We start from the raw sequence: 24,072 nt of genomic DNA, 5'->3' as shown, positions 1-24,072 counted from the left end.
ACATCATGTTTGGCAGAGTGGAGGGACGGTGCAGGAGAGGAAGACCTTCGATGAGATGGATCGATTCTGTGACTGGAGTGGTGGGAATGAGTGCGTTTGAGATGACTAGGTTGGCACAGGACAGAACGGCATTTAGAGCTCTTGTACACAAGGTTGCTATGAGTCACAAGCAACTCGATGGCACATAACAACAACACAAAGTCACATACTACACATCCACAGTCATACAAATAACACATGGCTATACATAATCTCATACACACCACACCCCATACCTCATACACATTCACACATCCATGTACCTTCACAAACACACACCTCATGTACACACCCATTCAAATCACACACACCCATACACTTGCTCACACACACTACCCACCAATACACATTCTCAGACATACTACACACAGCCCATATACACACACCAAACAGACCTACACACTCACACATATAGCACACACACCCATACACATTCCCACACACACTACACACACTCACATGCTGGCACACATACCCCACATGCACACATCCCCCTTTCATGCCCCTGAGCTCCTCGGTGTGGAAGCCAGGCTCCAGAAGTCAGACTGCAGGCGTGTCCCCAGCAGAGTTCCACAGCCACGACACCAGTGCTCTTTGCACATTCACATGCAGTACCAGCAGGCTCCTGACCACCACAGCACAGACACCAGGGCTGGGTTTGCCAGGGTCATCCCCACTGACAAGTGATCCCTCCTTCACGCTGCAGTGCAGAGATCTAACTGCTCCAACACCCTCCTGCACATCTGCAGAGGATGCTCCACTGCCTTCCAGGGCCACCCTCCAAGCCCCGCCCCAGGCCACACCCTAACAAGCCCCGCCTACCAGGCCCCACCTCAGGCCCCCAACTCACAGGCCCTGCCCAACAAGCCCTTGCCCCCAGGCAGGCCCCGCCCCAGGCAGGCCACGCCCCTTTGGGAACACTGAAGCCCAGCCCCTCTCTGAGCCCACCCACTCTTAGGACATGCATCCCAGGCTCCCCTGGCAAACTGCCCTTGGAGAACAGACAACACAGGATTGTGAACTATTTCCAAAGCCACTCAGCCCAGTTCCTCTCACTGACTGGGAGGCAACCAAGACTTGCAGCCTCAGTGCCATGCTCCTCAGGGTAGGTGGCCAGCCACCCTGCAGAGGGTCTATGCCCACGCCTGGCCTCAGCACAGGCCTGGCCTCTCCAGGTGGCTGTGTCTGCCAGCTCAGCCCCGTCTGTGTCAATCTTCCCTAAACCTCCAGTGAGGAGCGATCACCTTGGTCCAGGACGTCACTCCAGGATGCCACCTGGAGTGTGAACTTGCAATTGTCTTTCATTGTTTCCCTCTCCTTGTCTTCCTGCCCCCATCAGCAGGGTTAACTGGTCACCCCTTACTCCTGGCCTTTCACCTCTAAAATGAGCTGGTCCTCAATCCAGCCAGACACTGCTCACCTCTCCTCCAACACAGTGCGTGTGGATAAGACCTTGTTCAGATTCTTTCGACACCGTGTCCTCTAACGTCCAAGGTGCCATGAGCCACATACCCAGCCACAAGGATCTTGGGGATCTCCCCAGCAAACGCCTCAGCCATTTCACGGCTGCCCACATTGGCGATGCAGTGCAGTGCCAGGCCCATGAAGGTGGGGTTGCGGCTAGCCAGGTCGTTCTTGATGGCATTGTTGATCAAACGGATCAGCTCACTGTTGGAGTTGACCAGCACAGAGATGAAGAGATAGCCCTGTGCAGAAGAGAAGAAAGCAGTCACTGTCAGCACATACCTACGACTCATCTCCAGGAGCCCCAGAGTGCTCACCAACTGCCCACCCACCACCTGCCCGGTGTGAGGAGGCCCCACTCCATCTTGCAGGTGCACAGGCAACATGCTCACGGTTGGCCACAGGACAGGCAACTGCGCTCAGCATTGCCGTCAGGATATGCTCTTTGCTGGGACCAGGTCCTCAACCCTTCTGCTCCCAGCTCACTCACCAGCTGACCAGATGACCCCCAGCTCATCCAGCAGAGTCCAAGATCTGCACCAGACTAAGAAGCGAGGGGATGTTCCAGAAGCTCAGTCTGTTCATGGCTTCCCTCTAGCCTGACCACAGACCCACATCTTCCGCCCTTCAGTCTGGACACATGCCCTCCCCTGTGCATTACCTGCTGTTTGATGAATACCTCCCCCAGATGCCAGCTCAGCCTTGAGTCCCAGCTCAGCACTTCTCCCGAGAAATCCCTAGTTCATCCCCTCACCCCCTACTGGACGCACAGGCTGCTGTGCCTTCCCTGACTGTCACACTGTAGGGACTGCTGGGAACCCAACCCTCCATCAACACCAGAAGAGGTGCAGCCACCCGTGGTGCTGCCTCACCAGAACCCTTGGCACACATATTGCAGTGAAGTCTACTGGAACAGACATGAATCAGCCTGCAACACCTAGGGTTTCTTCTTACTTTATATAAGCTAGCTTTTCACAAATGAAAGAAAATGTTTCCTTTAATACTTGGTGAAACATACACAAATATACCACTCCAAGGCAAGGCTTGAGCCTGTTCTGGAACCAGCACCTTGTGTATAAGGGGTACTGGCTAACTCGGAGACCACCCACATAAAGTCAGTGTCCCTCAAAATCAAGACACTGCAGGGCACCCAGACACACTTCTGTGCGATGGCGCAGTAACAGGCATCAGGGGAAGGGACCCCACAGAAGCCCTCTCAGATCTCCCCTGAGGCTGATCTCAGGCAGGTATGCCCCAAAGCTGGCCCAGGGACCCACCTTATCCAAGGCTGGGCTCCATGCAGTACCCAGGTAAACAAAGGGAACACACCCAAAGAAAATAGCAATAAGAGCTGCTTTACTCAGCAACTTCCCTAGAAAGAATACCTCCCAGGGCTGGTAAGACTTACTGGAGGAGCACTCAGATTAGGCAGTTTGTGGCCTTTAAAAAGGTGGGTAGGGAAGGGGGGGAAAGCAAGGGCGGGAGAGGAGAGGGAAGGGAGGGAAGAGAGGGAAAGGAGAGAGAAGAAGGAGGGAGGGGAAAGGTGTGGAGGAAGGGGGAGAGGGAGGGGAGCAGTAGGGAGGGAGAGAGGTTAAGGGAAGGGAGGAAGGGGAAAGGGAAAAAATGGGGGAGAGGGAAAGGAGGGAGGAGAGAGGTCAGCGAGGGAGGGGAGAAGGGAGATGCGGTGGACAGAGGGGAGAGGTAGGTGAAGGAAGGATAGTAAAGGGAGTGGAGTGAGGGGAGAGGGAGGTAGTTGGAAGCTGAGACGTAGGGGAGAGGTCCAGACAGGGGTGGGCTAGGTAGGGATGGAGGCAAGACGAAATGGAAGGCGGAGGGTGGATGAACTGACAGGAAGGTGTGGGGGCAAATGAGAAGGCAGGAAGAGGAGAGAGAGGGCTGGAGGGGAAGGGGAAGGTGGGGAAGGAAGGTGGAGAGCTCCTCAGACAGCCACCCTGACAGCTGCCAGGCCAGGGCCCAGGCCCGCAGCAGGCCCGCCCTGCTAACAGAGGATTGGGCTACACTCACAATCTGCTTCTCGGTGTATCTGTTGGAGCTCAGCAGGTTGACAGCCTCCATGTGCCCAAAGTCGATGTCATGGCCCAGGAGGAAGATAAAGAGCAGCTTGCAGACATACTTCTTTTTGCTGTAGCCATCCAGAGCCTTGTCCCCTTCAGGAGAGGAGAGGTGAGGTCAGGGGATTCCAGGCTACAAGGCCAGCAAGGCAGGCACCTTCTCCCCAAGGGCAGCAGCAGGCCCTGGACCAGCTTAGTCTTGCCAGGCCCGCTGTCTGCTGTCCTCTGCCCATCCCAGGGTACCCTGCGTCTATCCTGGCCTCTCTCCACACAGAGGTTCTGGCAACACCCACTGTCTGGTGGTCAGAGAGGGGGACAAGGCCTCCAAGCTGTGAAGGTGTCCTACAGGTCAAACTGCCCCCATCTCTCCAATCCAGGAGGGGCAGGAAGCACCCATACAGGCATGGAGTGGGCCCCTACATGGTCAGGTCCCCAGGTCAGAAAGGGAAGCCTGTGACATGATGGGCCGCATGTGCTTAGCCAGCCTGCTCATAGCATGAGTGGGCCACACTCTGAGGGGCAAAAGGCCTACACCCCACAACCCACTCACATCCCCACAGGCAGGTCCTGAGCACTTTCTGTCTACATGCACCAACAGTAACATGCATGAATGGAGAGTTTAATTGGGTTTGACATGGAAAAAATATTTTTTTAAAAAGATTAAGTCCTTACTACATAAGATTTTTCACAGATCATTTTAGGGGAAAGGTGAATACACTTACCTTTAAATTTTGATCTAATATTTGCCAGTTCTTTATTTATTCTCTTTATTTCTGCTTCTTTACTTTTGCCTAAAAATACAAAAAGGAAGCATCTTCTTACTCCAAATGATTCTACAAGCAAATCCTGTTCCCCAACACTGGTCCGCACCCTGAGAGTAGAAGGCAGTCACCGCTGTCAGTTGCCAAGGCCCAGAGTGCCCTCCCACAGGGAGTATCTAACCCACACAGTGGCTGGGATGGGCCCCAGAGCTGGGGGCACAGGCATACATAGAAGCCAGGGCGAAGAGAGCCCCAGGGCCGAGGGATGCAGACCCAAACAGGAACCAGATGTGAGAAGCTTTCAGAGCCAGGAGATGAGGACCTACACAGGAGCCAGGCTGGAGGGACTCCCAGAGTCCAGGGACCTTGACATCCCCGCGGCCAGCAGGTAATCATCTACACAGACAAGACAGTCAAGAAAGGTCATATCTAAGAGTGCCTGCACCCCAGTGAAGGCCTGCTCAAGGGGGACTTGGACCACTCGGCATCTAAGCATCACTTTCTACTACATTTACAGAGCTGAAAATGCCCTCAACACCAGCTAAATGTTTCCACCAGTCTGTAGAAGTTGAAAAATCTAGTTTAATAATATTCAATGAATCTGAAATCCTCTGTTCTATGAAAAAAAGACAGAAGATAAAGTATGTAAATTACAGGCCCTCAGCACCCAGCACCCAGTACTCAGCACCCAGCCCTTAAACCCAGGACCCTGCACTCAGCATCCAGCACCCTGCACCCAGCCATCAGTACCTTGCACCCTACTCTCAGCATCCAGCACCCAGCACCCTGCACCATACTCTGAGCACCCGGCACCCAGCCCTGAGCATCCTGCACTCAGCCCTCAGCCCTCAGCCCTCAGAACCCAGCACCCAAATCCTCAACACCCAGCCTCCAACGGAAGTTCTGAAAGAATATGGCTATTTTCTCTGCAGCTGATTAGGACTGTCACTCAGTATTACCCCTGGATATGCCTCATGAAGATGCCCTGGAAACAAGTGCCTGTAGATGGGAGCCTTTAAAAGAAGTCTAGCATGCATCAGGCTGGCTGATGCCCACACAAGTGACCGTGAGGGGCCGGAGCTCCCCAGGCTCTGTGCGCTCTGGCGCCCTCTGTGGGTGGCCCTCTCAACAAGCACCACAGGGAGGACTAGACCACCCACAGTTAGGAATAGGACAAACAGATAATCTTATCTTTGCAGATAAATAACTGCTTTGGGGAGAAGGCAGAGCTTGCTGACCTGTCCTCCTGGAGCGCAGTAATCTTTGCTCCACAGTGAGAAGTCCTGGACTTGGCCCCTGAGCTGTTCGAAGACACAAGTCGGCTGGCACATGGCCCACACGCTAGGGCAGGGAACTCTGACAGTGGACTTGGGAGTTCTGTGGCTAATTAGTAACCGAGAGCAGCTCACAGCCAAAAGCCAGCAACAAGGTACCCTCTAAGCCCGCCCACCAGGCGCCTGACTTCTGCAGGGCAACACTCAGCAACCAGGGGTCCTGGGGCCCGCAATGGCTGAGCCCGCACCTGGCAGGAGAAAGCACATCAGGCTGTGCTCGGAGCACGACCTGCAGGCAGCTCTGCTCAGACATTCAGCCAGGGCGTGCCTCACTGACCAGGATGGCCAAGCTGCCTCGCCAACCACAGACTCCAGACTCGTCCATCAGAAAGGAAGGAGTGTTGGATGGGACATGGTGCTTGGCAAAGCAGGGTCAGAGAACGCAAAGGGCATGGTCAGTGAGCTGGATCTAGGCCCCAGCCACAACAATGAGCTCAAACATGCCATGGTCACAAGGCAAGCGCGGGAGCATGCTGCTCTGCTGTAAGGTGGCCAGGAGTCATTTGTTCGGCACAGCTGCCTACAGGCGCAGACCCTGAGCACTGTGTCCTGTGGGGCATTTGGTAAAGGCTCTCCAATCGGCCTGACACACTCCAGTAACAACATGCTCGTGGTTTGTTCTTGTTTACAAACTGAACTCGTCAACCAATGGGGTGATATTCTAGAAATAGTCCAAGTTCCAAAGCAAATGTAGGTGAAAGAGATCATTATAAAGCTTCAAAATCTTAATGTTTTTGAAGCAAATGCACAATAAAACCTAGCTGACACAAAGACTCTAACCAGTTGTTGGAGCGACTTACTCTGTCTTAAGGGGCCTGTGTGCTATATAAAAAACTTGGCCCAACAGGATGGCACAGGACAACTTTCCAGATGCCAACCACAAGATCGTCTCTCAAAGGGCTTCTGGACGGCTTCAAACCACTGACCTCGTAGTTAGCAGCCATGTCCTTAATTGTCTGTACCACCTATGGTTAGTTCCAGTACAAAATTCTTTCACTGGATAACTCAAAAAGCCTAAAATTGAGTGAAAAAATTTCCTTTACTTAGCAGAGCAACCAATACATTACAGACTACACTCCCGAGCTCCCAACAGCCTTTGTTTTGAAAAAAGACACCACTACTAAAATTGTCCTGATGGCAGAGTCAAATTCTGGGACCTGACGAGGACTGGAGGTCCACCCCAAAACTTCCTAGCTACAGAAACTTGCGGGCTGACAACCTCTCTAAGCCTCAGTTTCCCCTTTTTTAAATGGTATACCAGCAATGAAAGGACTGAGATGAGGGATACAAGCAGTCACAGAATAGAAATGCACAGCATCTGGCACGTGCATTCCAGAAACATTCAGTACACTCACTTTACTGACACATCTGTACAATGGACCCCAGAACAGAAATTCCCAGAAAAAAAACCCCTGGATTACAAACTCCCAAGAACATCAAGATTTTTATGCTAACAAGCCACTTAAGATAAACTCCATTAACTCCTGCAAATGTTAACTGGCATACTTTTTAACCATCCCATCCACCCATTTAAAATTTGTCAGCTCATTGGCTTTTGATACACTCAAAGCTGTGTGACCATCACCAGCCACTAAAAGGAAGTCCTAAGTATTAACAGTTACACACACACACACAGCCCCAGCTGCTGTTCCCAGTAATATTCTACTACAGATGCACCACATTTTGTAATCCACCACTAAGTGCTGGACACTGGGTAGTTCCACTTTTGGACTATCCTGAAGAACATTACTGTAAAAATCTAAGCACAAGTGCCCGTGCAGAGGTGTCTTCACTTCTCCTTAGTCATGTCTCGGAGTGGACGTGCAAGATCTTATGGCTGTGCTATGCAACATCTGGGGATCCTATGGCCATGCTACAGAACATCAGGGGGATCCTATAGTCATGCTATGGAACATCGGGTGGTGAACACTGGGGGGCTCTTATGGCCATGCTATGGAGCATTGGGGGGCTATGATGGCTGTGCTACAGAACATCAGGGGGCTCCTATGGCCGTGCTATGGAACATCAGGGGCTCCCATAGTCATGCTATGGAACCTTGGGGTGCAAACACTGGGGGGCTCCTATGGCTATGCTACAGAACACAGGGGGACTCTTACAGTCATGCTATGGAACCTTGGGGGGCAAACATTGGGGGCTCCTATGGCCATGCTATGGAACATCAGGGGTTCCTATGGCCGTGCCACAGAACATCTGGGGACAGACAAGCAGCTTGGTAGCACCACTGGTGTAGTGGTAGCACCATTCTCTGTTCCCTCAAGCCATGAACGAGTGCTACGATACCCCCACAATATCTCTACTGTAGACAGCCCAGTGGGTGAGGGAGCTCTGGTCACACAGACCCTAGGGTCTGCTAACTAAAGGTGGCACCCTGCTGGCGGTTCAAAGTCACCAGCTGCTCTGAGGGGAAAAGATGGGCAATCTCCACCCATAATTTACAGCCTCCCAAAATTCACTGGAGGGTCAGCTCTATGTAGATTCTGAGTCCACAGCAAAAGTAGATGCAAGAGCAGGGAGCTCTGGTGGCCTAGTGGCAAGAAGCTGCACTCCAATTCTGAAGGCACACAGTTCAAATCCACCAGCTGCTCTGCAGAAGGATGGGCAACATGCTCCTGTGTGATTAATTGCCTCTGAAAACCCCCTGGAGGGCCAGCTATGGGCTGGCTCCGACTCCACGGTACACAACAACAACATATGCAGGAGTGTGGGAGACCACATCCGACCTCAGAGGAGTTGGTTTTGTACTATGGATCTTGGTGATGGGAACTTTAGAGAGTTAGCAGAAGTCATCAGATAGGAAAGTCTGTAGATTGGTTTTAGTCCTTCTTGGAAAGCTTGATGGAACTCACCAGTAAAGTTGTCTAGATCTGGGCTTTTTCTCTCCTTTGCAGGAAATGTTGCTGTACGCTGCATGCATTATTGTTGTTTTTGTGCTGCTGAGTCAAGTACAACTTACAGTGACCCTATGAACAACAGCTCTGAACCCTGTCCTCTCCTGTCCCATCCTCTGCAGTCATTGTGAAAATGAATCTTTCCTTCGCTGATCTACCTTTCCAAGTAGGATGTCTCAAGATGTCTCTCCTAACTACATGTCCAAAGTATGTGAGATGAAGCTTCACCATCAGGACCATGAACATCTCCTGTCTGGACCATGGAGCTTTAACTTTACACATACCACTTTCTCTAAGCTAGTTTTTAAACAGAAATCAATGTTGTTGGTGGTGATGTTGTGTGCCATCCAGTCATCTGCAACTCATAGCAATCCTAGGTATAAATGCCCAGAACCCTTTCCTATCCTGAGTCAGTCTCACTGTCTCTGATACACCTACCTTCCTGACCCCAGACACTGTGTCAATCCATCTCAATCAAAATCTTCCTCTCCTGTGCCGTCCCTCCACCCTTCCACAAATGATGTCTTTCTCTAAGGACTGGTCTCTCCTGGCAATATGCCCAAAGTATGTGAAATAGAGCTTCAAAATATTTGTCTTCAAGGAGCAGCTTGGTTTCACCCTCTCAGGACAGACTTACTTGTTCTTTTAGTGACCCATGGTATGTTCAAAACTCTTCTCCAACACCATAACTCAAAGGCATTGATTCTCCTTCTGTCATCCTTAGCCATTGTTCAGCTCTCTGATGTACAGCAAGTAACTGCGAAGACCATGGCCTGTATCAGGCGCACCTTAGTCTCTAGACTGACACTGTTGCTCTTCAGCACTGTGGAGAGGTCCCCGACAGCATATTTTCCTAACGAAATTCATCTTTTGATATCCTAACTGCTGGTGCCAATAGTGTTGACTGTGGAACCGAGCAAACTAAAATTGTAAACAATCTCAATCTCTTCTCCATCTATCATGGTGCTGCCAATTGCAACAGTGATAATAAGAATCTTTGTTTTCTTGATGCTGAGTCTCAATCCATATTGAAGATTGTAGTCGTCGACCTTCTGCAGCAAACACTTCAAGCCCTCCTTAGTTTCCTCCCAACCCTTACTTAGGTCCTGTTTTATACCAGCTGCATTATGTAGTATTTGGGTTTTCTGTGACTAAGATATTTCACTCAGGGGAGCTCTGGTGGCCTAGTGGAAAGGAGCTGCAACTACAATCCCAGAGGCGCACGGTTCGAATCCACCAGATGCTCTGCCGGGGGAAGGAGGAACAATCTCCTCCTGTACCAGTCAGATCTGATTTGACGGTACACTCACACAAAAATAATAAAATAAAAAAATAAATAAAAATAAAAAATTTAAAAAAAAAGATATTTCACTCAGTATAATTTCTTCTCCGTAGTCACCCATTTTGTATGTCATGAGTTCTGTTTTTCAGTGTTGCATAATATTCCATTGTGTGAATACACCACAGCTTCTCTATCCATTTGTTTGTTGATGGGCACTTGGGTTGTTTTCAATTCTTTGCTACTATGAACAAATAAACATTGCAATAAACATTGGTGTGCATGTATCTGCTTGGGTGGCAGTTCCGGTTTCTTTAGGGAATATTCCCAGTAGTGGAATTCCTGGGCCATATGGTATTCCTATTGTCAACTTTTTGAGAAAGCACCTTACTGCTTTCCATAGTGGTTACACCATTTTACACTCCCAATCAACAGTAAATAAGGGCTAACATTTCACCACAACCTCACCAATATTTGTTGTTTGCTGCTCTGTTAAACTTTGCTATTCTTACTGGGGTGAGATATCTCATAGTTGTTTTGATTTGCATCTCTCTTAGAGCTAAGGATTTTTAATATTTCTTTATGTGTTTGTTTGCCATCTGAATGTCATCTTTGGTGAAGTGTCTGTTCATATCCTGTGTCTATTTTGCAACTGGTTTGTCTACTTTTATCTTGTTGTGGTGCTCAAGTATTCTATAAATTCTATATATAAGTCCTTTGTCTGATATGTTATTACCAAATTTTTCCCCCCAGTCTGTGGCTTCCCTTTTTACTCTGTTGGAGAAGTTTTTGTATGAGCATAGGGATTTGATTCTTAGAAGGTCCCATTCATATATTTTACCCTCTCCTGGTGGTAGGTTTTTCAGGATACTTGGAAGACTGTTCATGTAGTGGATTAGTGCTTTCAGGGTTCTTCCAAGCTTTTCTCTAACGAAGTTTATAGTCCTTGGTTTTAGTCCTAGGTCCTTGATCCTCTTTGAGTTGGTTTTTTTAATATGGTGTGAGGTGTGGGTCTTGTTTGAGTTTTCTGCACATGGTTTTCCAATTTTGCCAACATCATTTGTTAAAAAGGCTGATTTCATCTCCTTGTAAAAAATCAGTTGACCATAGGTAGATAAGGTGAATCCTATTCCATTGATCTGTTTCTGTCATTGTATCAGTACCACACTGTCTTGACCACCATAGCAGTGTAATAGAATTTGAAATCAGGGAGTGAGATGTCTCCTACCCTGTTTCTCTTTTTAAGGAGTGCTTTGCTTATTTGGGGTCTCTTTTCATTTCAAACAAAACTGGAGATTTCCTTTCCATCTCATTGAAGAATGGAATGGGCATTTGTATTGGGATTGCATTGAATATGTAAATTGCCTTTGGTAGTATTGTCATTTTCACAATGTTGAGTCTTCTTATCAATGAGCAAGGTATATTCTTCTATTTCTCCAGGTTTCTTTTTGTTTCTTGTAGTAATGCTTTGTAATTTTCTTTGAATAAGTCTTTTGTGTTTCTAGTTAGGTTTATTCCCAAGAATTTAATCTTGTGATTAGCTACTGTGATGGATATTGTTATTCTTAGCTCCAGTTCTGTATTCTCTTTATCACTGTAGAGAAAGCCAATTGATTTTTGTATGTTGATCTTATATCCTGCCACTTTGCTGAATTGTTCAACTATGTCCAGTAGTTTTCTTGATGAATCTTTAGGGTTTTCTAAGTATACTATCATATCATCTGCATATAGAGATAATTTTACCTCCTCTTTGCCAATTTGTGCAAACAACTCGACGGCACATAACAACAACAACTTTGCCAATTCAGATACCTCTTATTTCCTTCCCTCCTCTTATTGCTACTGCTAAGACTTCTAATACAATATTGAATAGAAGGGGTGGGCCTCCTTGCCTAGTTCATGTTCTCAAAGGAAATGGCTTTAACCTCTCTCCATTTAGAACAATGTTGATGGTTGACTCTCGGGTTTGCATATATACTTTTTACTATGTTGAGAAAATTCCCTTCTATTCCTATTTTGTTGAGAGTTTTAATCAGGAGAGAGTGTTGGATTTTGTCAAAGGCCTTTTCTGCATCAATTGATAGGATCATTGGTTCTTGTTCTTTGCTTTGTTAATATGATGAATTACACTGATTGTTTTTCTTATACTGAACCATTCTTGCATACCTGTTATGAATCCCACTTGGTCATGGTGAATTATTTTTTTTAATCTATTGTTGGATTCTACTGGCCAGGATTTTATTCAGGATTTTTGCATCTATGTTCATGAGAGATACTGGCCTATAGCTTTCTATTTTTGTGGTGTCTTTACCTGGTTTTGGCATCAAGGATATGCTTGCTTCATAGAATGAGTCTGAGAGAATTCCATCTTTTTCTATTTTCTGAAATAGTTTATGTAGAATTGGTGACAGTTCTCTGAATGTTTGATAAAATTCATATGTAAAACCATCTGTTTCAGGGCTTTTTTTTGCTGGAAGTTGTTTTATTACCTTTTCAATTTCTTCTTTTGTAATGGGTCTGTTCAGGTGTTCCATTTCAGTTTGTGTAAGTTTAGGTAGGTTGTGATTTTCTAAGTATTTGTCCATTTCCTCTAGGTTTTCATATTTGTTTGAGTATAGTTTTTCATAATATTCCATTGTTAACTTTTTTTATTTTATTTGGTTCTGTTGTGACATTGCCCATTTCATCTCTTATTCAGATTATTTGTGTATTTTCCTTCTTTTCTTTTGTTAGTGTTGCTAGTGGTTTGTCAATTTTATTGACCTTTTTGAAGAACCAACTCCTAGTTTTGTTGATGGTTTCAATTGTTTTTGTTTTCTATTTCATTTCTTTTTGCCCAAAGTTTTATAATTTCAGCTTTTTTTTTTGAAGATGTCAGGTTTTCTTGCTGTTCTTTTTTTTTAAAAAAAAAAATATGGAATGCTTCACAAATCTGCATGTCATCCTTGCACAGGGGCCATGCTAATCTCCGTTATCGTATCATTCCAATTTTTTTAGTATATGTTCTGTTGAAGTGAGCACTTGCTGTTCTTTTCAAATCTGTTGGAGATGTTGAGTTAGAGAGTCAAAGGTCATTTTTCCCTGTCTTTTAATGTGTTTTCTTAGTGCTATAAATTGACCTCTAATACTTGTCTCCAGAAACTCTACAAACTTTGATAAATGTTGATAGTTGTAGAGGGTCTTGAGGCTTTTTGTGCATAGGGTCACTATGAGTTGTGCTTAATTCGAAAGCAATCAACAATAACACAATTACTGCTTTGGTTGTTCCCCAGAGGTTTTGGTAAATTGTGTTTTCATTGTCATTTATTTCAAGAAACTTTCTAATTTCATTTTTTATTTCTTCTAGTATCCACTCATGTTCAAGTAAGGTGTTGTTCAGCTTCCAAATGTATGGTTTTTTTCTTTATCCTCTTGTTAGTAATTTCTAATTTTGTAGCACTGTGGTATGAGGAGATGCATTTGTATTATTTCTATGCTTTTGAATTCATTGATGCTTGCCTTGTGTCCTAAAATGTGATCTATTCTGGAGAACGTTCCACGCACATTGGAGAAGAAGGTATACTGTGCTTCCTGTGAGTGTATTAGCCTATAAATATCTTCGAAATTGAGTTGGTTTATTGTGTGGTTTCATTCTTGAGCATCTTTGCTGAATTTCTTTCTGGAAGTTCTATCTTTTCTTGAGAGTTGTGTATTGAAGTCTCCAACTACTACAGACAGTAGTGTTGTCTAATTCCTTTTTCAGTTTTGTTAATGTTTTTTAATATATTTTGAAGGTCTTTCATTTGGTGCATAGATATTTATTATTGTTATGTCTTCTTGGGGGGCCAGGAGCCTCCACTCTGGGAGTTTGGCTGCTAGCTAGCTAGCATCTTGATGGCAGCCCTGTCAGTCACATAAAGGAAGTTTTTGGGGTCCTGTTTGATGTGTATTATGGCTCTTTTCCCCCCAACAGCAGGTGTCCTTGAGCCTTTGCCTAGGGTGGAGGTCTGCTCAAAAGTGGGGCTTTAAAAGTCCCCAGGGGGAGGGGATAGGACTGCAGGCAGGGCCTGGAGACTCCACTCGGGAAGTATGGCTGCTAGTTAGCATCTTGATGGCAATTCTGTCAGTCTTTAAAATTCTACAGATTTATTAATTTTCAAATGAATATTCCTTAAATGATACAGCAATCTTTTGTCTATTTGCTGAACCGAACAACTTGGTGTTGCTGTGAAGCTGCACACTGTTCCACAGTCTTGTCAAATACCATAATGGTTACCCATTATGTACAATATGTGGATGAGTTTCCAGATTGATTTATGTTCGGAAGCAGGAGTGGCATCCACTTCCTATACTAGATGCCTCTGGAAACTCTACAAACTCTGTAAACTCTATAAATGGTCAGAAATTATGTTAGTTATAGAGTAAGAGTTCTGTACAGAAATGTTAGTTATAGAACAGAGTTCAGATTTTTTGTGCAAAGCTTACTGTCTGTCATATTCGACTTGACAACACTTAACCAATGCTAAATGAAACTATTGCTGTTATATCTGGAGGAACACTCCTCCACTTTGTACATCATTCTTTGTCAATGTGCAGTATGAAGTAACCTGGGTTTGCTGTGATGCTGAACCTTGTACCACTGAGTTATCAAATACCAGAATGGTTTGCCAATGTGGACAGTGTTTGGTGGAGCTCCCAGTTGTAAAACAGGTTTGGAAGCAGGAAGGGCATCCACTTCCTAAACCACATGCCTCTGGAAACTCTATGAACTTGGAGAAATGATGATAGTTATGGAAAGGCATTAGGTCTTTTATTCAGAGTCACTATGAGTTACGCTCGACTCGAGAGCAATCAACAACATCTTCTTGTTCTGTGTCTGTGTGTGTGTCTGTGTGTGTGTGTGTGTGTACACTGCAAAATTGGATCTGACTGGTACAACTGGAGATTGCCCCTCCTTCTCCAACAGAGTATCCTGTGGATTCAAACTGCATTACCTCTGGGATTGCAGTGCAGCTTCTTGCCACTAGGATACCAGAGCTCCCTATGTTATGTCTTCTTATTCTACTGACTCCTTAACTATTATGTTGTGATCTTCCTTGTCCTTTATAATAGTTTGTGCAATGAGATCTATTTTATCAGAAATACCACTCCTGCTTTTTTCTGGTTGCCATTTGCTGGTATATTTTTTCCCTACCCTTTTATTTTTAGCCTTTCTTTTTCTTCATTTTTCAGGTGTGTCTCTTGTAGACAACATATTGATGGATTTTGGGATTTTATCCAATCTGCTACTCTTTTTCTCTTCAGTGGTGTAATTAAACCATTTCTATTCAGTGTGATTGTGGAGAGGCAAGGTTTCATTGGTATCATTTTGTTGAGTTCTTTTTGGTGGTGTTGCTAGTCACTTTGGTCCAGCCTGCTTTCTGTGGCACTTCTGTAAGAAGGATGTTTCTTAGTGTTTCTTGCAATGCTGGTCTTGTTTTTACTAACTCCCTTAGGTTCTATTTTTCTGGGGATATCTTGATCTCTCTTTCATATTTGATGGAAAATTTTGCTGGGTACAATATTCTTGGTTGACAGTTGTGTTTTTTGAGTGTTTGATATATGTCACTCCATTATCTTCTTGCTCACATGGTTTCTGCTGAGAAATTGGTACTTAATCTTATCTGCTCTCCCTTATAGGTTACTCTTTGTTTCTCCCTCACTGCTTTCAGAATTCTCTCCTTATATTTGGTTCTGGCAAATCTGACTAGGATATCTCTTGGTGTTTTTCCTTTGGGGTCTATTCTATATGGTGTTCTCTCAGCTTCTTGAACATATATTCTCTCATTCTTCATTATGCCTGAAAAGTGTTCTTCTAATAATTCTTCCACAACTTTTTCTGTGCCTTTACTTGTTTCTTTCTGTTCTGGAATTCCAATGATGCACATGTCATTTCTCTTGATGGAGTCTTACATTATTCTTAGGCTTTCTTCTTTTTCTTTCCTTTTTGATTCTGTTTTTTTGCTCTAGCTGATCAGTGGTGCCAATTCTATTTCACTGGTTTTGTGTTCCATCTCTTCAACCCCGTTCATGTTGACAGCATCTGAAACATTGGTCATAGTTTGGATTGGATTGTGGTTTCTTGTTTTTCTAGAGCCTCTAATGTCTCATTTGTTTTATCTGCATTGTTTTAGATTTTTTTAAGCTCTTCTTGGGTTTTGCTTGCAGTGTCCTGTAATTCTTCAAGTTTGTCTTCCATACACTGAAAATATTCAGTAATTGTTCTTTTAAATTCTGTGTCAGAAAGTTTTGTCAGCCTTCCTGGCTTCAGGAAATCCATTGATACTGTGTCACTTTTTTGGGGTGACATCTTGCTTTGGGCTTGTGTAGAGGATGAGATAGCCTGCATCCTACATGATATAGCTGTGGTAGAGTTTTTCATGTCTGAGGTAATAGTTGTTGTTTGTTATGTGCCATCGAGTTGCTTGCAACTCATAGCGACCCTACGTACAACAGCTCTAAACTCTGCTCTGTCCTGCGCCAATCTCATTGTCTCCGACACACTCATCCTGATTGCTCCATTCACCAAATCAATCCACCTCATAGAGGGCCTTCCCCTCCTGCACCTACCCTCCACCCTCCCAAGCATGATGTCCTTCTCCAAGGACCGGTCCCTCCTTACAACATGACCAAAGTACGTCAGACAAAGCCTCAGAATCCTTGACTACAAGGAGCAGCCCGGTTTAACCCTCTCTAGGATGAATCTGTTTGTTTTCTTAGCAGTCCATGGTACCCTCAACACTCTTCTCCAACACCAAAGCTCAAAAGCATCAATTCTCCTTCTATCCTCCCTGGTCATTGTCCAGCTCTCTGACGTATAACAAGTGATTGCAAAGAACATGGCCTGTGCCAGATGCACCTTTCTCCAGAGACACACCATTGCTCTTCAGTACTTTAGAGAGGTCCCTAACAGCAGACTTTCCCATCACAATACATCTTTTAATTTCCTGGCTGCTGGTGCCAAGAGTGTTGATTGTGGAGCCAAGCAGACTGAAGCTGTGAACAATTTCAATCTCTTCACCATCCATCCTGATGCTGCCAATTGGTCCAGTGGTGAAAATCTTTTTCTTGACATCCAAAAAAAAAATCACTTGCTCAGATAGGCCTAAATGCATCTCCCTCCGTATCTGCCCCATGTTGAAGTATATTAAAAAGAAAAAATTATATTTTAAAAGTCTAAGCTGAAGATGAAAATTGATGCCTTTGACTTGTGGTGCTGGAGAAGAGTATTGCATATCCTACGGACTTCCAGTAGGACAAACAAATATGTCTTGAAGAAAGTCCAATCAGAGTCTTCCTGGAGGCAAGTGTGTGAGCTTCATCTCACACACTTTGAGCATGTTGTTAGGAGGAGTCAACCCTTGGAAAAGGACATCATGTTTGGAAAGACGGAGGGTAATCCAAAGATAAGCTCTGCATCATGATGGATTGACCCCAAGACTGTTAACAACAGGCTCAAGCATATTAGAGGAAGTAAGGATGGCAGAGGATAGGGCAGGAGTCAGATCCACTGTTCACTGGGTCACTATGAGCTGTAGGTCACTCAACAGCATCTAACAACAACTCCACAATGAACCCAAGATCTATACTAACTCTCTGATAACCTAATTCAGATATTCAAACTCCTTTGGATTCACTACCAATTAGAGCACCAGACTGAACTACACTTTCCATTCCCTAGAAGACATTACTGTCAAGAACTGACTTACCAACATAGATCACTTCTTTGAGACAAGAACAATCTGATCTGTCTCCCTCAGCAAACTGAACCCCTAAAAGGCAGGTTTGTAGAACATAAACCATCTTATTTTGTCAGATGCCAAACAAGGCTCTCGCCCTGCATATTTGTTTCAGATAAGAATCAGAATAAATATCAGACTTTGACATACTCCTAAACATTCCTCTTAGAAACGCATGCCAAACAAGTGCCACAGAACCATCAGCACAAATCAGATTTAATAATAATAAAGAAGAGGCATTATTATCTGATTAAACAATAAGAACGTAAAACTACTAAGTTACACTTATAATGTTTCTCAAAGAGTGATTAATCAAAAAAGTATATAACAAACAATACACACACAGAAAAAGGAGGAAAGATTAGTCAAAACCTTGACAAGAGCAACATACAAAAAGGAGTGGTAAGCCTAGTACAATTAAGTGTAAGGAAGATATGGAGAGTCACACAAGAGTTACAAGCACCATCTGTACAGGTAGTTACTGTTGCTGCTATAAGCCATAGAGTCAGAATCAACTCATACCTGACCCTTCAATGGGTTTTCAGAGGCTTTTAATCACATGGGAGGAGACTGTCCATCCTTCTCCCGTGAAGCAGCTGGTGGATTTGAACCACGTGCCTTTGAGATTATGGTGTAGCTTCTTACCACTAGGCCACTTGAGTTCCCTGTATAGGTAGTATCATATATACGTTCGCGTGTAGATGCACAGGGTGACAGCCAAGAAGAGCAAGTGCTGTTGTTAGATGGCATTGAGCATGACTCAGAGGAACCTATGTATGAGCATCAGATCTGATCGCTACCCTGTCCTGTGCCACCCTCATCATCTCTGACACACGGGAGCCCACTGCTGCAGACACTTTATCAATCTATCTCATTGAGGGTTTTCCTCTCTTTCATTGACCCTCAACTTTTCCAAGCATGGTGTTCCTTTCCAAGGAATAGCCTCTCCTAGCAACATGCCCAAAGTGTATGAGACAAAGCTTCACCATCCTTGCCTCCAAGGAGTATTCTGGGTTCACTTTTCATACTCTTCTCCAACAATACAACTCAAAGGCACCAATTCCTCTGTCATACTTATTGACTGTCCCACTCTCAGATGCATACCAAGTAACTGAAAAGACTATGACACAAATCAGAAACACCTTAGTCTTCAAACAGACATAATTTCTCCTCAATAATTGGAAGAAGTCCTTGACAGCCTATTTTCTCAATGTGACTAGTCATGTGCTTTCTTGACTGCTGGCACCAAAGGTGTTGATTGTGGATCCAAGGAAAGTGAAATTAGTGATAATTTTTAACTTTTCCAATCTTTCACTCCAAAGATGAGGCGGGACACAGAGGCTATTAATTTTATACCTACAATCACTTAGATTGGGCAGATAAAATGTTAGAAGAACCACTATTCCAGGTTCTCTGCCCCTTTATCCATTCACTTTTGCTTCTGAGTATCTATTGACCTTTTAGTCTACTGGTTTTCAAATACAGAAGCTGCTACTGCTGCTGCTGCTGGTGGTGGTGGTGGTGGTGGTGGAGGTGGAAGTAGAGGTGGGGGAGGTGGAGGTGGTGGCAGCGGTGGTGGAGGTAGTAGTAGAGGAGGTAGTGGTGGTAGTAGTGGTAGTGGTGGTAGTGGTAGTGGTGGTGGAGAAGGTGGTGGTGGAGCTGGTAGTGGTGGAGGTGATGGTGATGGTGGTGGTGGTGGTGGAGGTGGTGGTGGTAGTAGTAGTGGTGGTGATGGTGAAAGTGGTGGTGGAGGTAGAGGTAGAAGTGGTGGAGGTGGTATTGGTGAAGGTAAGTAGTGGTGGTGGTGGTTGTGGTGAAGGTAGAGGTGGTAGTAGTGGTGGTGGTGGTGGTGGAGGTGGAGGAAAAGGAAGAGGTGGTGGTAGAAGTACTGGTAGAAGTACTAGTGGTGGAGGAGGTGGTGATGGTGGTAGAAGTGGTGGAGGAGGTAGTGGTAGTGGTGGTGGAGGTGGTGAAGGTGGCGGTGGTGGTGGTAGAGGAGGTGGTGGTAGAGGTAATAGTGGTAGAGGTGGTATTGATGGGGGTGGAGGTGGTAGTGGTGGAGGTAACAGTGGTGAAGGTGGTGGTGATGGTGGTGGAGGTAGTGATAGAGGTGGAGGTGGAGGCGGTAGTGGTGGAGGTGGTGGAGGTGGTGAAGGTAGTGGAGGTGGTGTGGGTGGAGGTAACAGTGGTGGAGGTGGTAGTAGTGGTGGTGGTAGTGGAGGCGGTGGTAGAGGTGGAGGTGGTAGTAGTGGTGGTGGTGAAGGTAGTGGTGGTGGAGGTAGAGGTAGAGGTGGTATTGGTGGAGGTGGTGGTCGAGGTGGAGGCAGAGGTAGAGGCAGAGGTGGTGATGGTGGTGGTGGAAGTGGTGGAAAAGAAAGAGGTGGTGGCAGAAGTACTAGTGGTGGAGGAGGTGGTGATGGTGGTAGTGGAGGAGGAGGAGGAAGAGGTGGCGGTAGAAGTAGTAGTGGTGATGGAGGAGGAGGTGGTGTTAGGTCCTGTCGAGTCGAGTACAACTCATAATGAACCTATAAACAATAGACCTGAACTCTGTCCTATCCTACACCATCCTCATGCCTTACACACTTGAGCCCACTGCTGAAGTCACTGTGTCAATCCATCTTGTTAAGGGTTATTCCTCTCTTCACTGACCCTCCATCTTTCCAAGCACAATTTTCCTTTCCAAGGAATAGCCCCACCTAACAAGACATCTGAAAAATGGAGCTTTCTCTTCTTTACCTCCAAGCAGCACTCTGGCCACATTTTTTCCAGGGCATATCTATTTGTTCTTTTGGCACTCAATACTCTTCTCCAGGACCACAACTCAAAAGCAACAATAATTATTCTTTCCTTTTAATTCACTGTCAAGCTCTCAAATGCATAACAGATGACTGAAAAGACCATGGCTTGAATCAGGTGCATTTGAGTCTTCAAACTGACATCACTGTTCTTAAGTATTTTGGAGAGGTCTCCAACATTGAAAATGGGTGATCCTAGAGGGCCATGCTGAGTGAAATATCTCAGTGAAAAAAGAACAAATACTGCATAATGCCACTGTTGTAAAACAGGACTGACATCGGGGTTGGGGAGAGACTGAAAAAGATGGGATAAATAATGTATATTACATTGAAACAGATGAGGGAGAAAACAGTTTAAAAGGGATATGTGATTAGGTATTATTGTCATGACAGGAGTCCAGAAAGAAGGCTGCATAATGGAGTGACCTTGGGGGGGAAGGATTGTATACCAATGAAAGACTTTTACTTTTCAAAGAAAAGAGGGAACTGGGGGGAGGGATGGGCAGGCAGAAAAATGCAACAATGAATGAATGGAAATCCAAAATCTCTGTAAACATTCATTAAATACAGTCTTAGGGGAGCTCTGGTGGCCTAGTGGCAAGAAGCTGGACTGCAATTCCAGAGGTACACGGTTCAAATCCACCAGATGCTCTGCCGGAGAAGGAGGGACAATTTCCTCCTGTACCAGTCAGATCTGATTTGACGGTACATGCACAAAAAATAATTTAAAAAAAACTGCCTTGTAAATTATTTGTTCAGCATACAAAATATATCAAATATATACCTAAAATATACTATATGTGTGTGTGTGTGTGTGTGTATATATATATATATATATATAGAGAGAGAGAGAGAGAGAGAGAGAGAAAGGATGCAGTCTTGACAGAGAGAGAGAGAAAGGATGCAGTCTTGACACTTTTTTCCTTTTAAATGTGCAAGTTCCCTTTCTCTGTTTGAACATCTTCATGGTCTGAACAGAGGTTTCACACGGGCACAAATACGTGTTCTGCAATTCCCATTCTTCTCAATGTTAGCCTTGGTTTGTTGTAGTCCACATAGTCTAAAGCCTTTACATACTCAATACAGATGGACACCTGTGCAATATTCTCTGCTTTCTGCCAACATCGACATCAACAATAATATCCCTAGTGCCACAGACTCTTCCAAATCCAGCATAAATTTCTGGCAGTTCTCTGTTGATATACTATTCTAGCTGGTTTAAACTAATATTCAGCAAGATTTTGCTTTCACGTGATATTACTGGGCTTTTAGGTGCTTTTGAATTGAGCACAACTCATAGACCCTATGAACAAAAGATGTGAACCCTGTTCTATCCTGTGCCATCCTCACACTTCCTGACACACAAGAGCTCGTTGTGGCAATCACCACATCAATGCACCTGGTCAAGGGCCTTCCTCTCTAGAGCCAACCCCCACCCTTCCCAGCATTATATCCCTCTCCAAGGAATAGCCCCTCCTAGCAGCATGCCCAAAGTATATAAGGAGAAGCCTCATCATTCTTGCCTCCAAAGAGCACTCCAGCTGCACCCTCTCCAAAACCCATCTGTTCATTCTTTTGGCCATCTATGGGATATTCAAAGCTGTTCTCCAACACCACAGCTCAAAGGCATCAGTTCTTTTTCTGTCATCCTTATACACTGTCCAGCTCACAGATGCATAGCAAGTGATCAGAAAGACTATGTCCTTGAAAGCCCAGAATCCCTGTGAATGTTCATTGAAACTAATAAAATTTAATAAATAAAAGAAAGAAAGACTATGTCCTGAATCAGATTCACCTTAGTCCTTGAACTGACATCATTACTCCTCAATAATCTGGAGGGGTCCCTAACTGCAGATTTTCCCGCTGCAATGTGTCTCCTTATTTCCTGACTGCTGGTTCTAAGGGTGTTAATTGTGGATCCAAGGAAGGTGAAGCTGTTGTCAGTTTCAATCTCCTCTCTATTCATCATGACACTGCCTATCAGTCCAGTGGTAAGAATCTTTGTCTTCTTAACATTCAGATGTAATCCATACCAATGGTTCCATTCCCTGATCTTCTACAACAAGTGCTTCAAGTCCTCCTTACTTTCAGCAAGCATGATTGTGTCATCTGCATAACCCATCACTGATGAGTCTCCCTCCAATCCTGACACTTTACTCCTCTTCATAGAGTCCAGCTTCTCAAATAATTTGCTTAGCAAGCTTGAAAGCAGGAGTGGCGTCCACTTCCAAAATGGCTTGCCTCCGGAGACTCTATGAACATGCAGAAACAACCAAAGTTATACAAGTGTTCAGGTCTTTCATTCATAAGGTTGCTATGAGTAGTCTACAACTCGACGGCACTTAACAGCAATAACAACAGAAAGAAAGCTATGTTGGCCTAGCGGACAGAAAGTTATGCTACCAAGCCCAAGGTGGGTGATTTTAATCTGTGGCCCTCAGGCCTGGTTTAAATTGGTTTTTGCCAAACATTCTTCTAAGTGGTGTAGCACTGGTCTGTGCATTGCTATACAGAAGTAACTCATGGTTGCTGTGATGCTAAACACTGTGACACTGATGTGCCAAATGTGATAATGATTATCCATGGTGGACAGTGTTTGGTGGAGCTCCCCAATTAAAACAAGCTTGGAAGTAGGAGTGGCATCCACTTCCAAAATGGCTTGCCTCCAGAAACTCTACGAACATGGAGAAACTACCAAAGTTAGACAAGCATTCAGGTCTTTCATTCATAGGGTCACTATGAGTCATCTACAACTCGACACCCTTAACAACAACAACATACAGATTAAACAGGTATGGAGAGAGAATACAACACTGATGTACTCCCTTCTTAATTTTAAATCTTACAGTATTCCCCTGCTCTGTTCACACAATAGCCTCATGGTCCAGGTATAGGTTTCTCATGAGCAAAATTAAGTACTCTAAGCTTCCCATTCTTCTCAATGTCAGCCACAACCTGGTATGATCCAGTCAAACGCCTCTGCATCATCAATAAAGCACAAACAGACATTCTTCGGGTATTCCTTACTTTCAGCCAGGATCCATCTGACATTAGCAATGATGTCTCTGGTGCCACAGCCTCTTCCAAAGTCTGCTTGAACTTCCGGCAGTTCCCTATCTATGGACTGTTCTAGGCATTTTTTCCATGATCTTCAGCAATATTTTGCTTGGATGTGATAGTAATGCTATTGTTAGATAATTTTCCCATTCAGTTGGATCACCTCTCTTGGGAATAGTAACAAATATGGACCTCTTCCAATGTTGGCCAGACAACTGTCCTCCAAATTTCCTGGCACAAACTAGTGAGCACATCCAAGGCAGCATCTATTGGCCTAATCTATGATAGATTGAGAAGAGTTTGAGATGGTTCACAATCGTTTACTCGGTTCCACAATCAACACTCTTGGCACCAGCAGTCAGGATATCAAAAGAGAAATTGCATTAGTAAAATCTGCTGTCAGGGACCTCTCCGGAGTGCTAACAAGCAATAATATCAGTCTAGGGACTAAGATGCACCTGATCCAGGCCAAGGTCTTCACAATTATTTGCTATGCTTCAGAAAGCTGCACAATGAGTAAGAATGACAGAAGAAGAGAAAACTATGCTTTTGAGTTGTGGTGCTGGAAGAGTTTTGAACATACCATGGACCTCCAAGAGAACAAG

At 44.9% G+C, this 24,072-nt stretch overlaps 1 protein-coding gene across 1 annotated transcript in view; it reads right to left on the bottom strand.

Annotated features, from left to right (window-relative positions):
• Positions 1 to 24,072, bottom strand: part of AP2A2 (adaptor-related protein complex 2, alpha 2 subunit) — a 79,155-nt gene that overhangs the window by 40,147 nt on the left and 14,936 nt on the right. Inside the window, exons 2-4 of the mRNA XM_006893207.1 lie at positions 4,298 to 4,366; positions 3,529 to 3,671; positions 1,552 to 1,745 (exon numbers count right to left, since the gene is read on the bottom strand). Of these exons, the coding sequence (XP_006893269.1) occupies positions 1,552 to 1,745; positions 3,529 to 3,671; positions 4,298 to 4,366 (406 nt within the window). The remainder of the gene's footprint in view (positions 1 to 1,551; positions 1,746 to 3,528; positions 3,672 to 4,297; positions 4,367 to 24,072) is intronic.

Source organism: Elephantulus edwardii, unplaced genomic scaffold (assembly GCF_000299155.1).
Source record: "Elephantulus edwardii isolate Elephantulus edwardi_28Jun2011 unplaced genomic scaffold, EleEdw1.0 scaffold00126, whole genome shotgun sequence".
Taxonomy (NCBI): domain Eukaryota; kingdom Metazoa; phylum Chordata; class Mammalia; order Macroscelidea; family Macroscelididae; genus Elephantulus; species Elephantulus edwardii.
The sequence above is the reverse complement of the archived record's forward strand: the minus strand, read 5'-3'. Positions and strand labels throughout refer to the sequence as shown.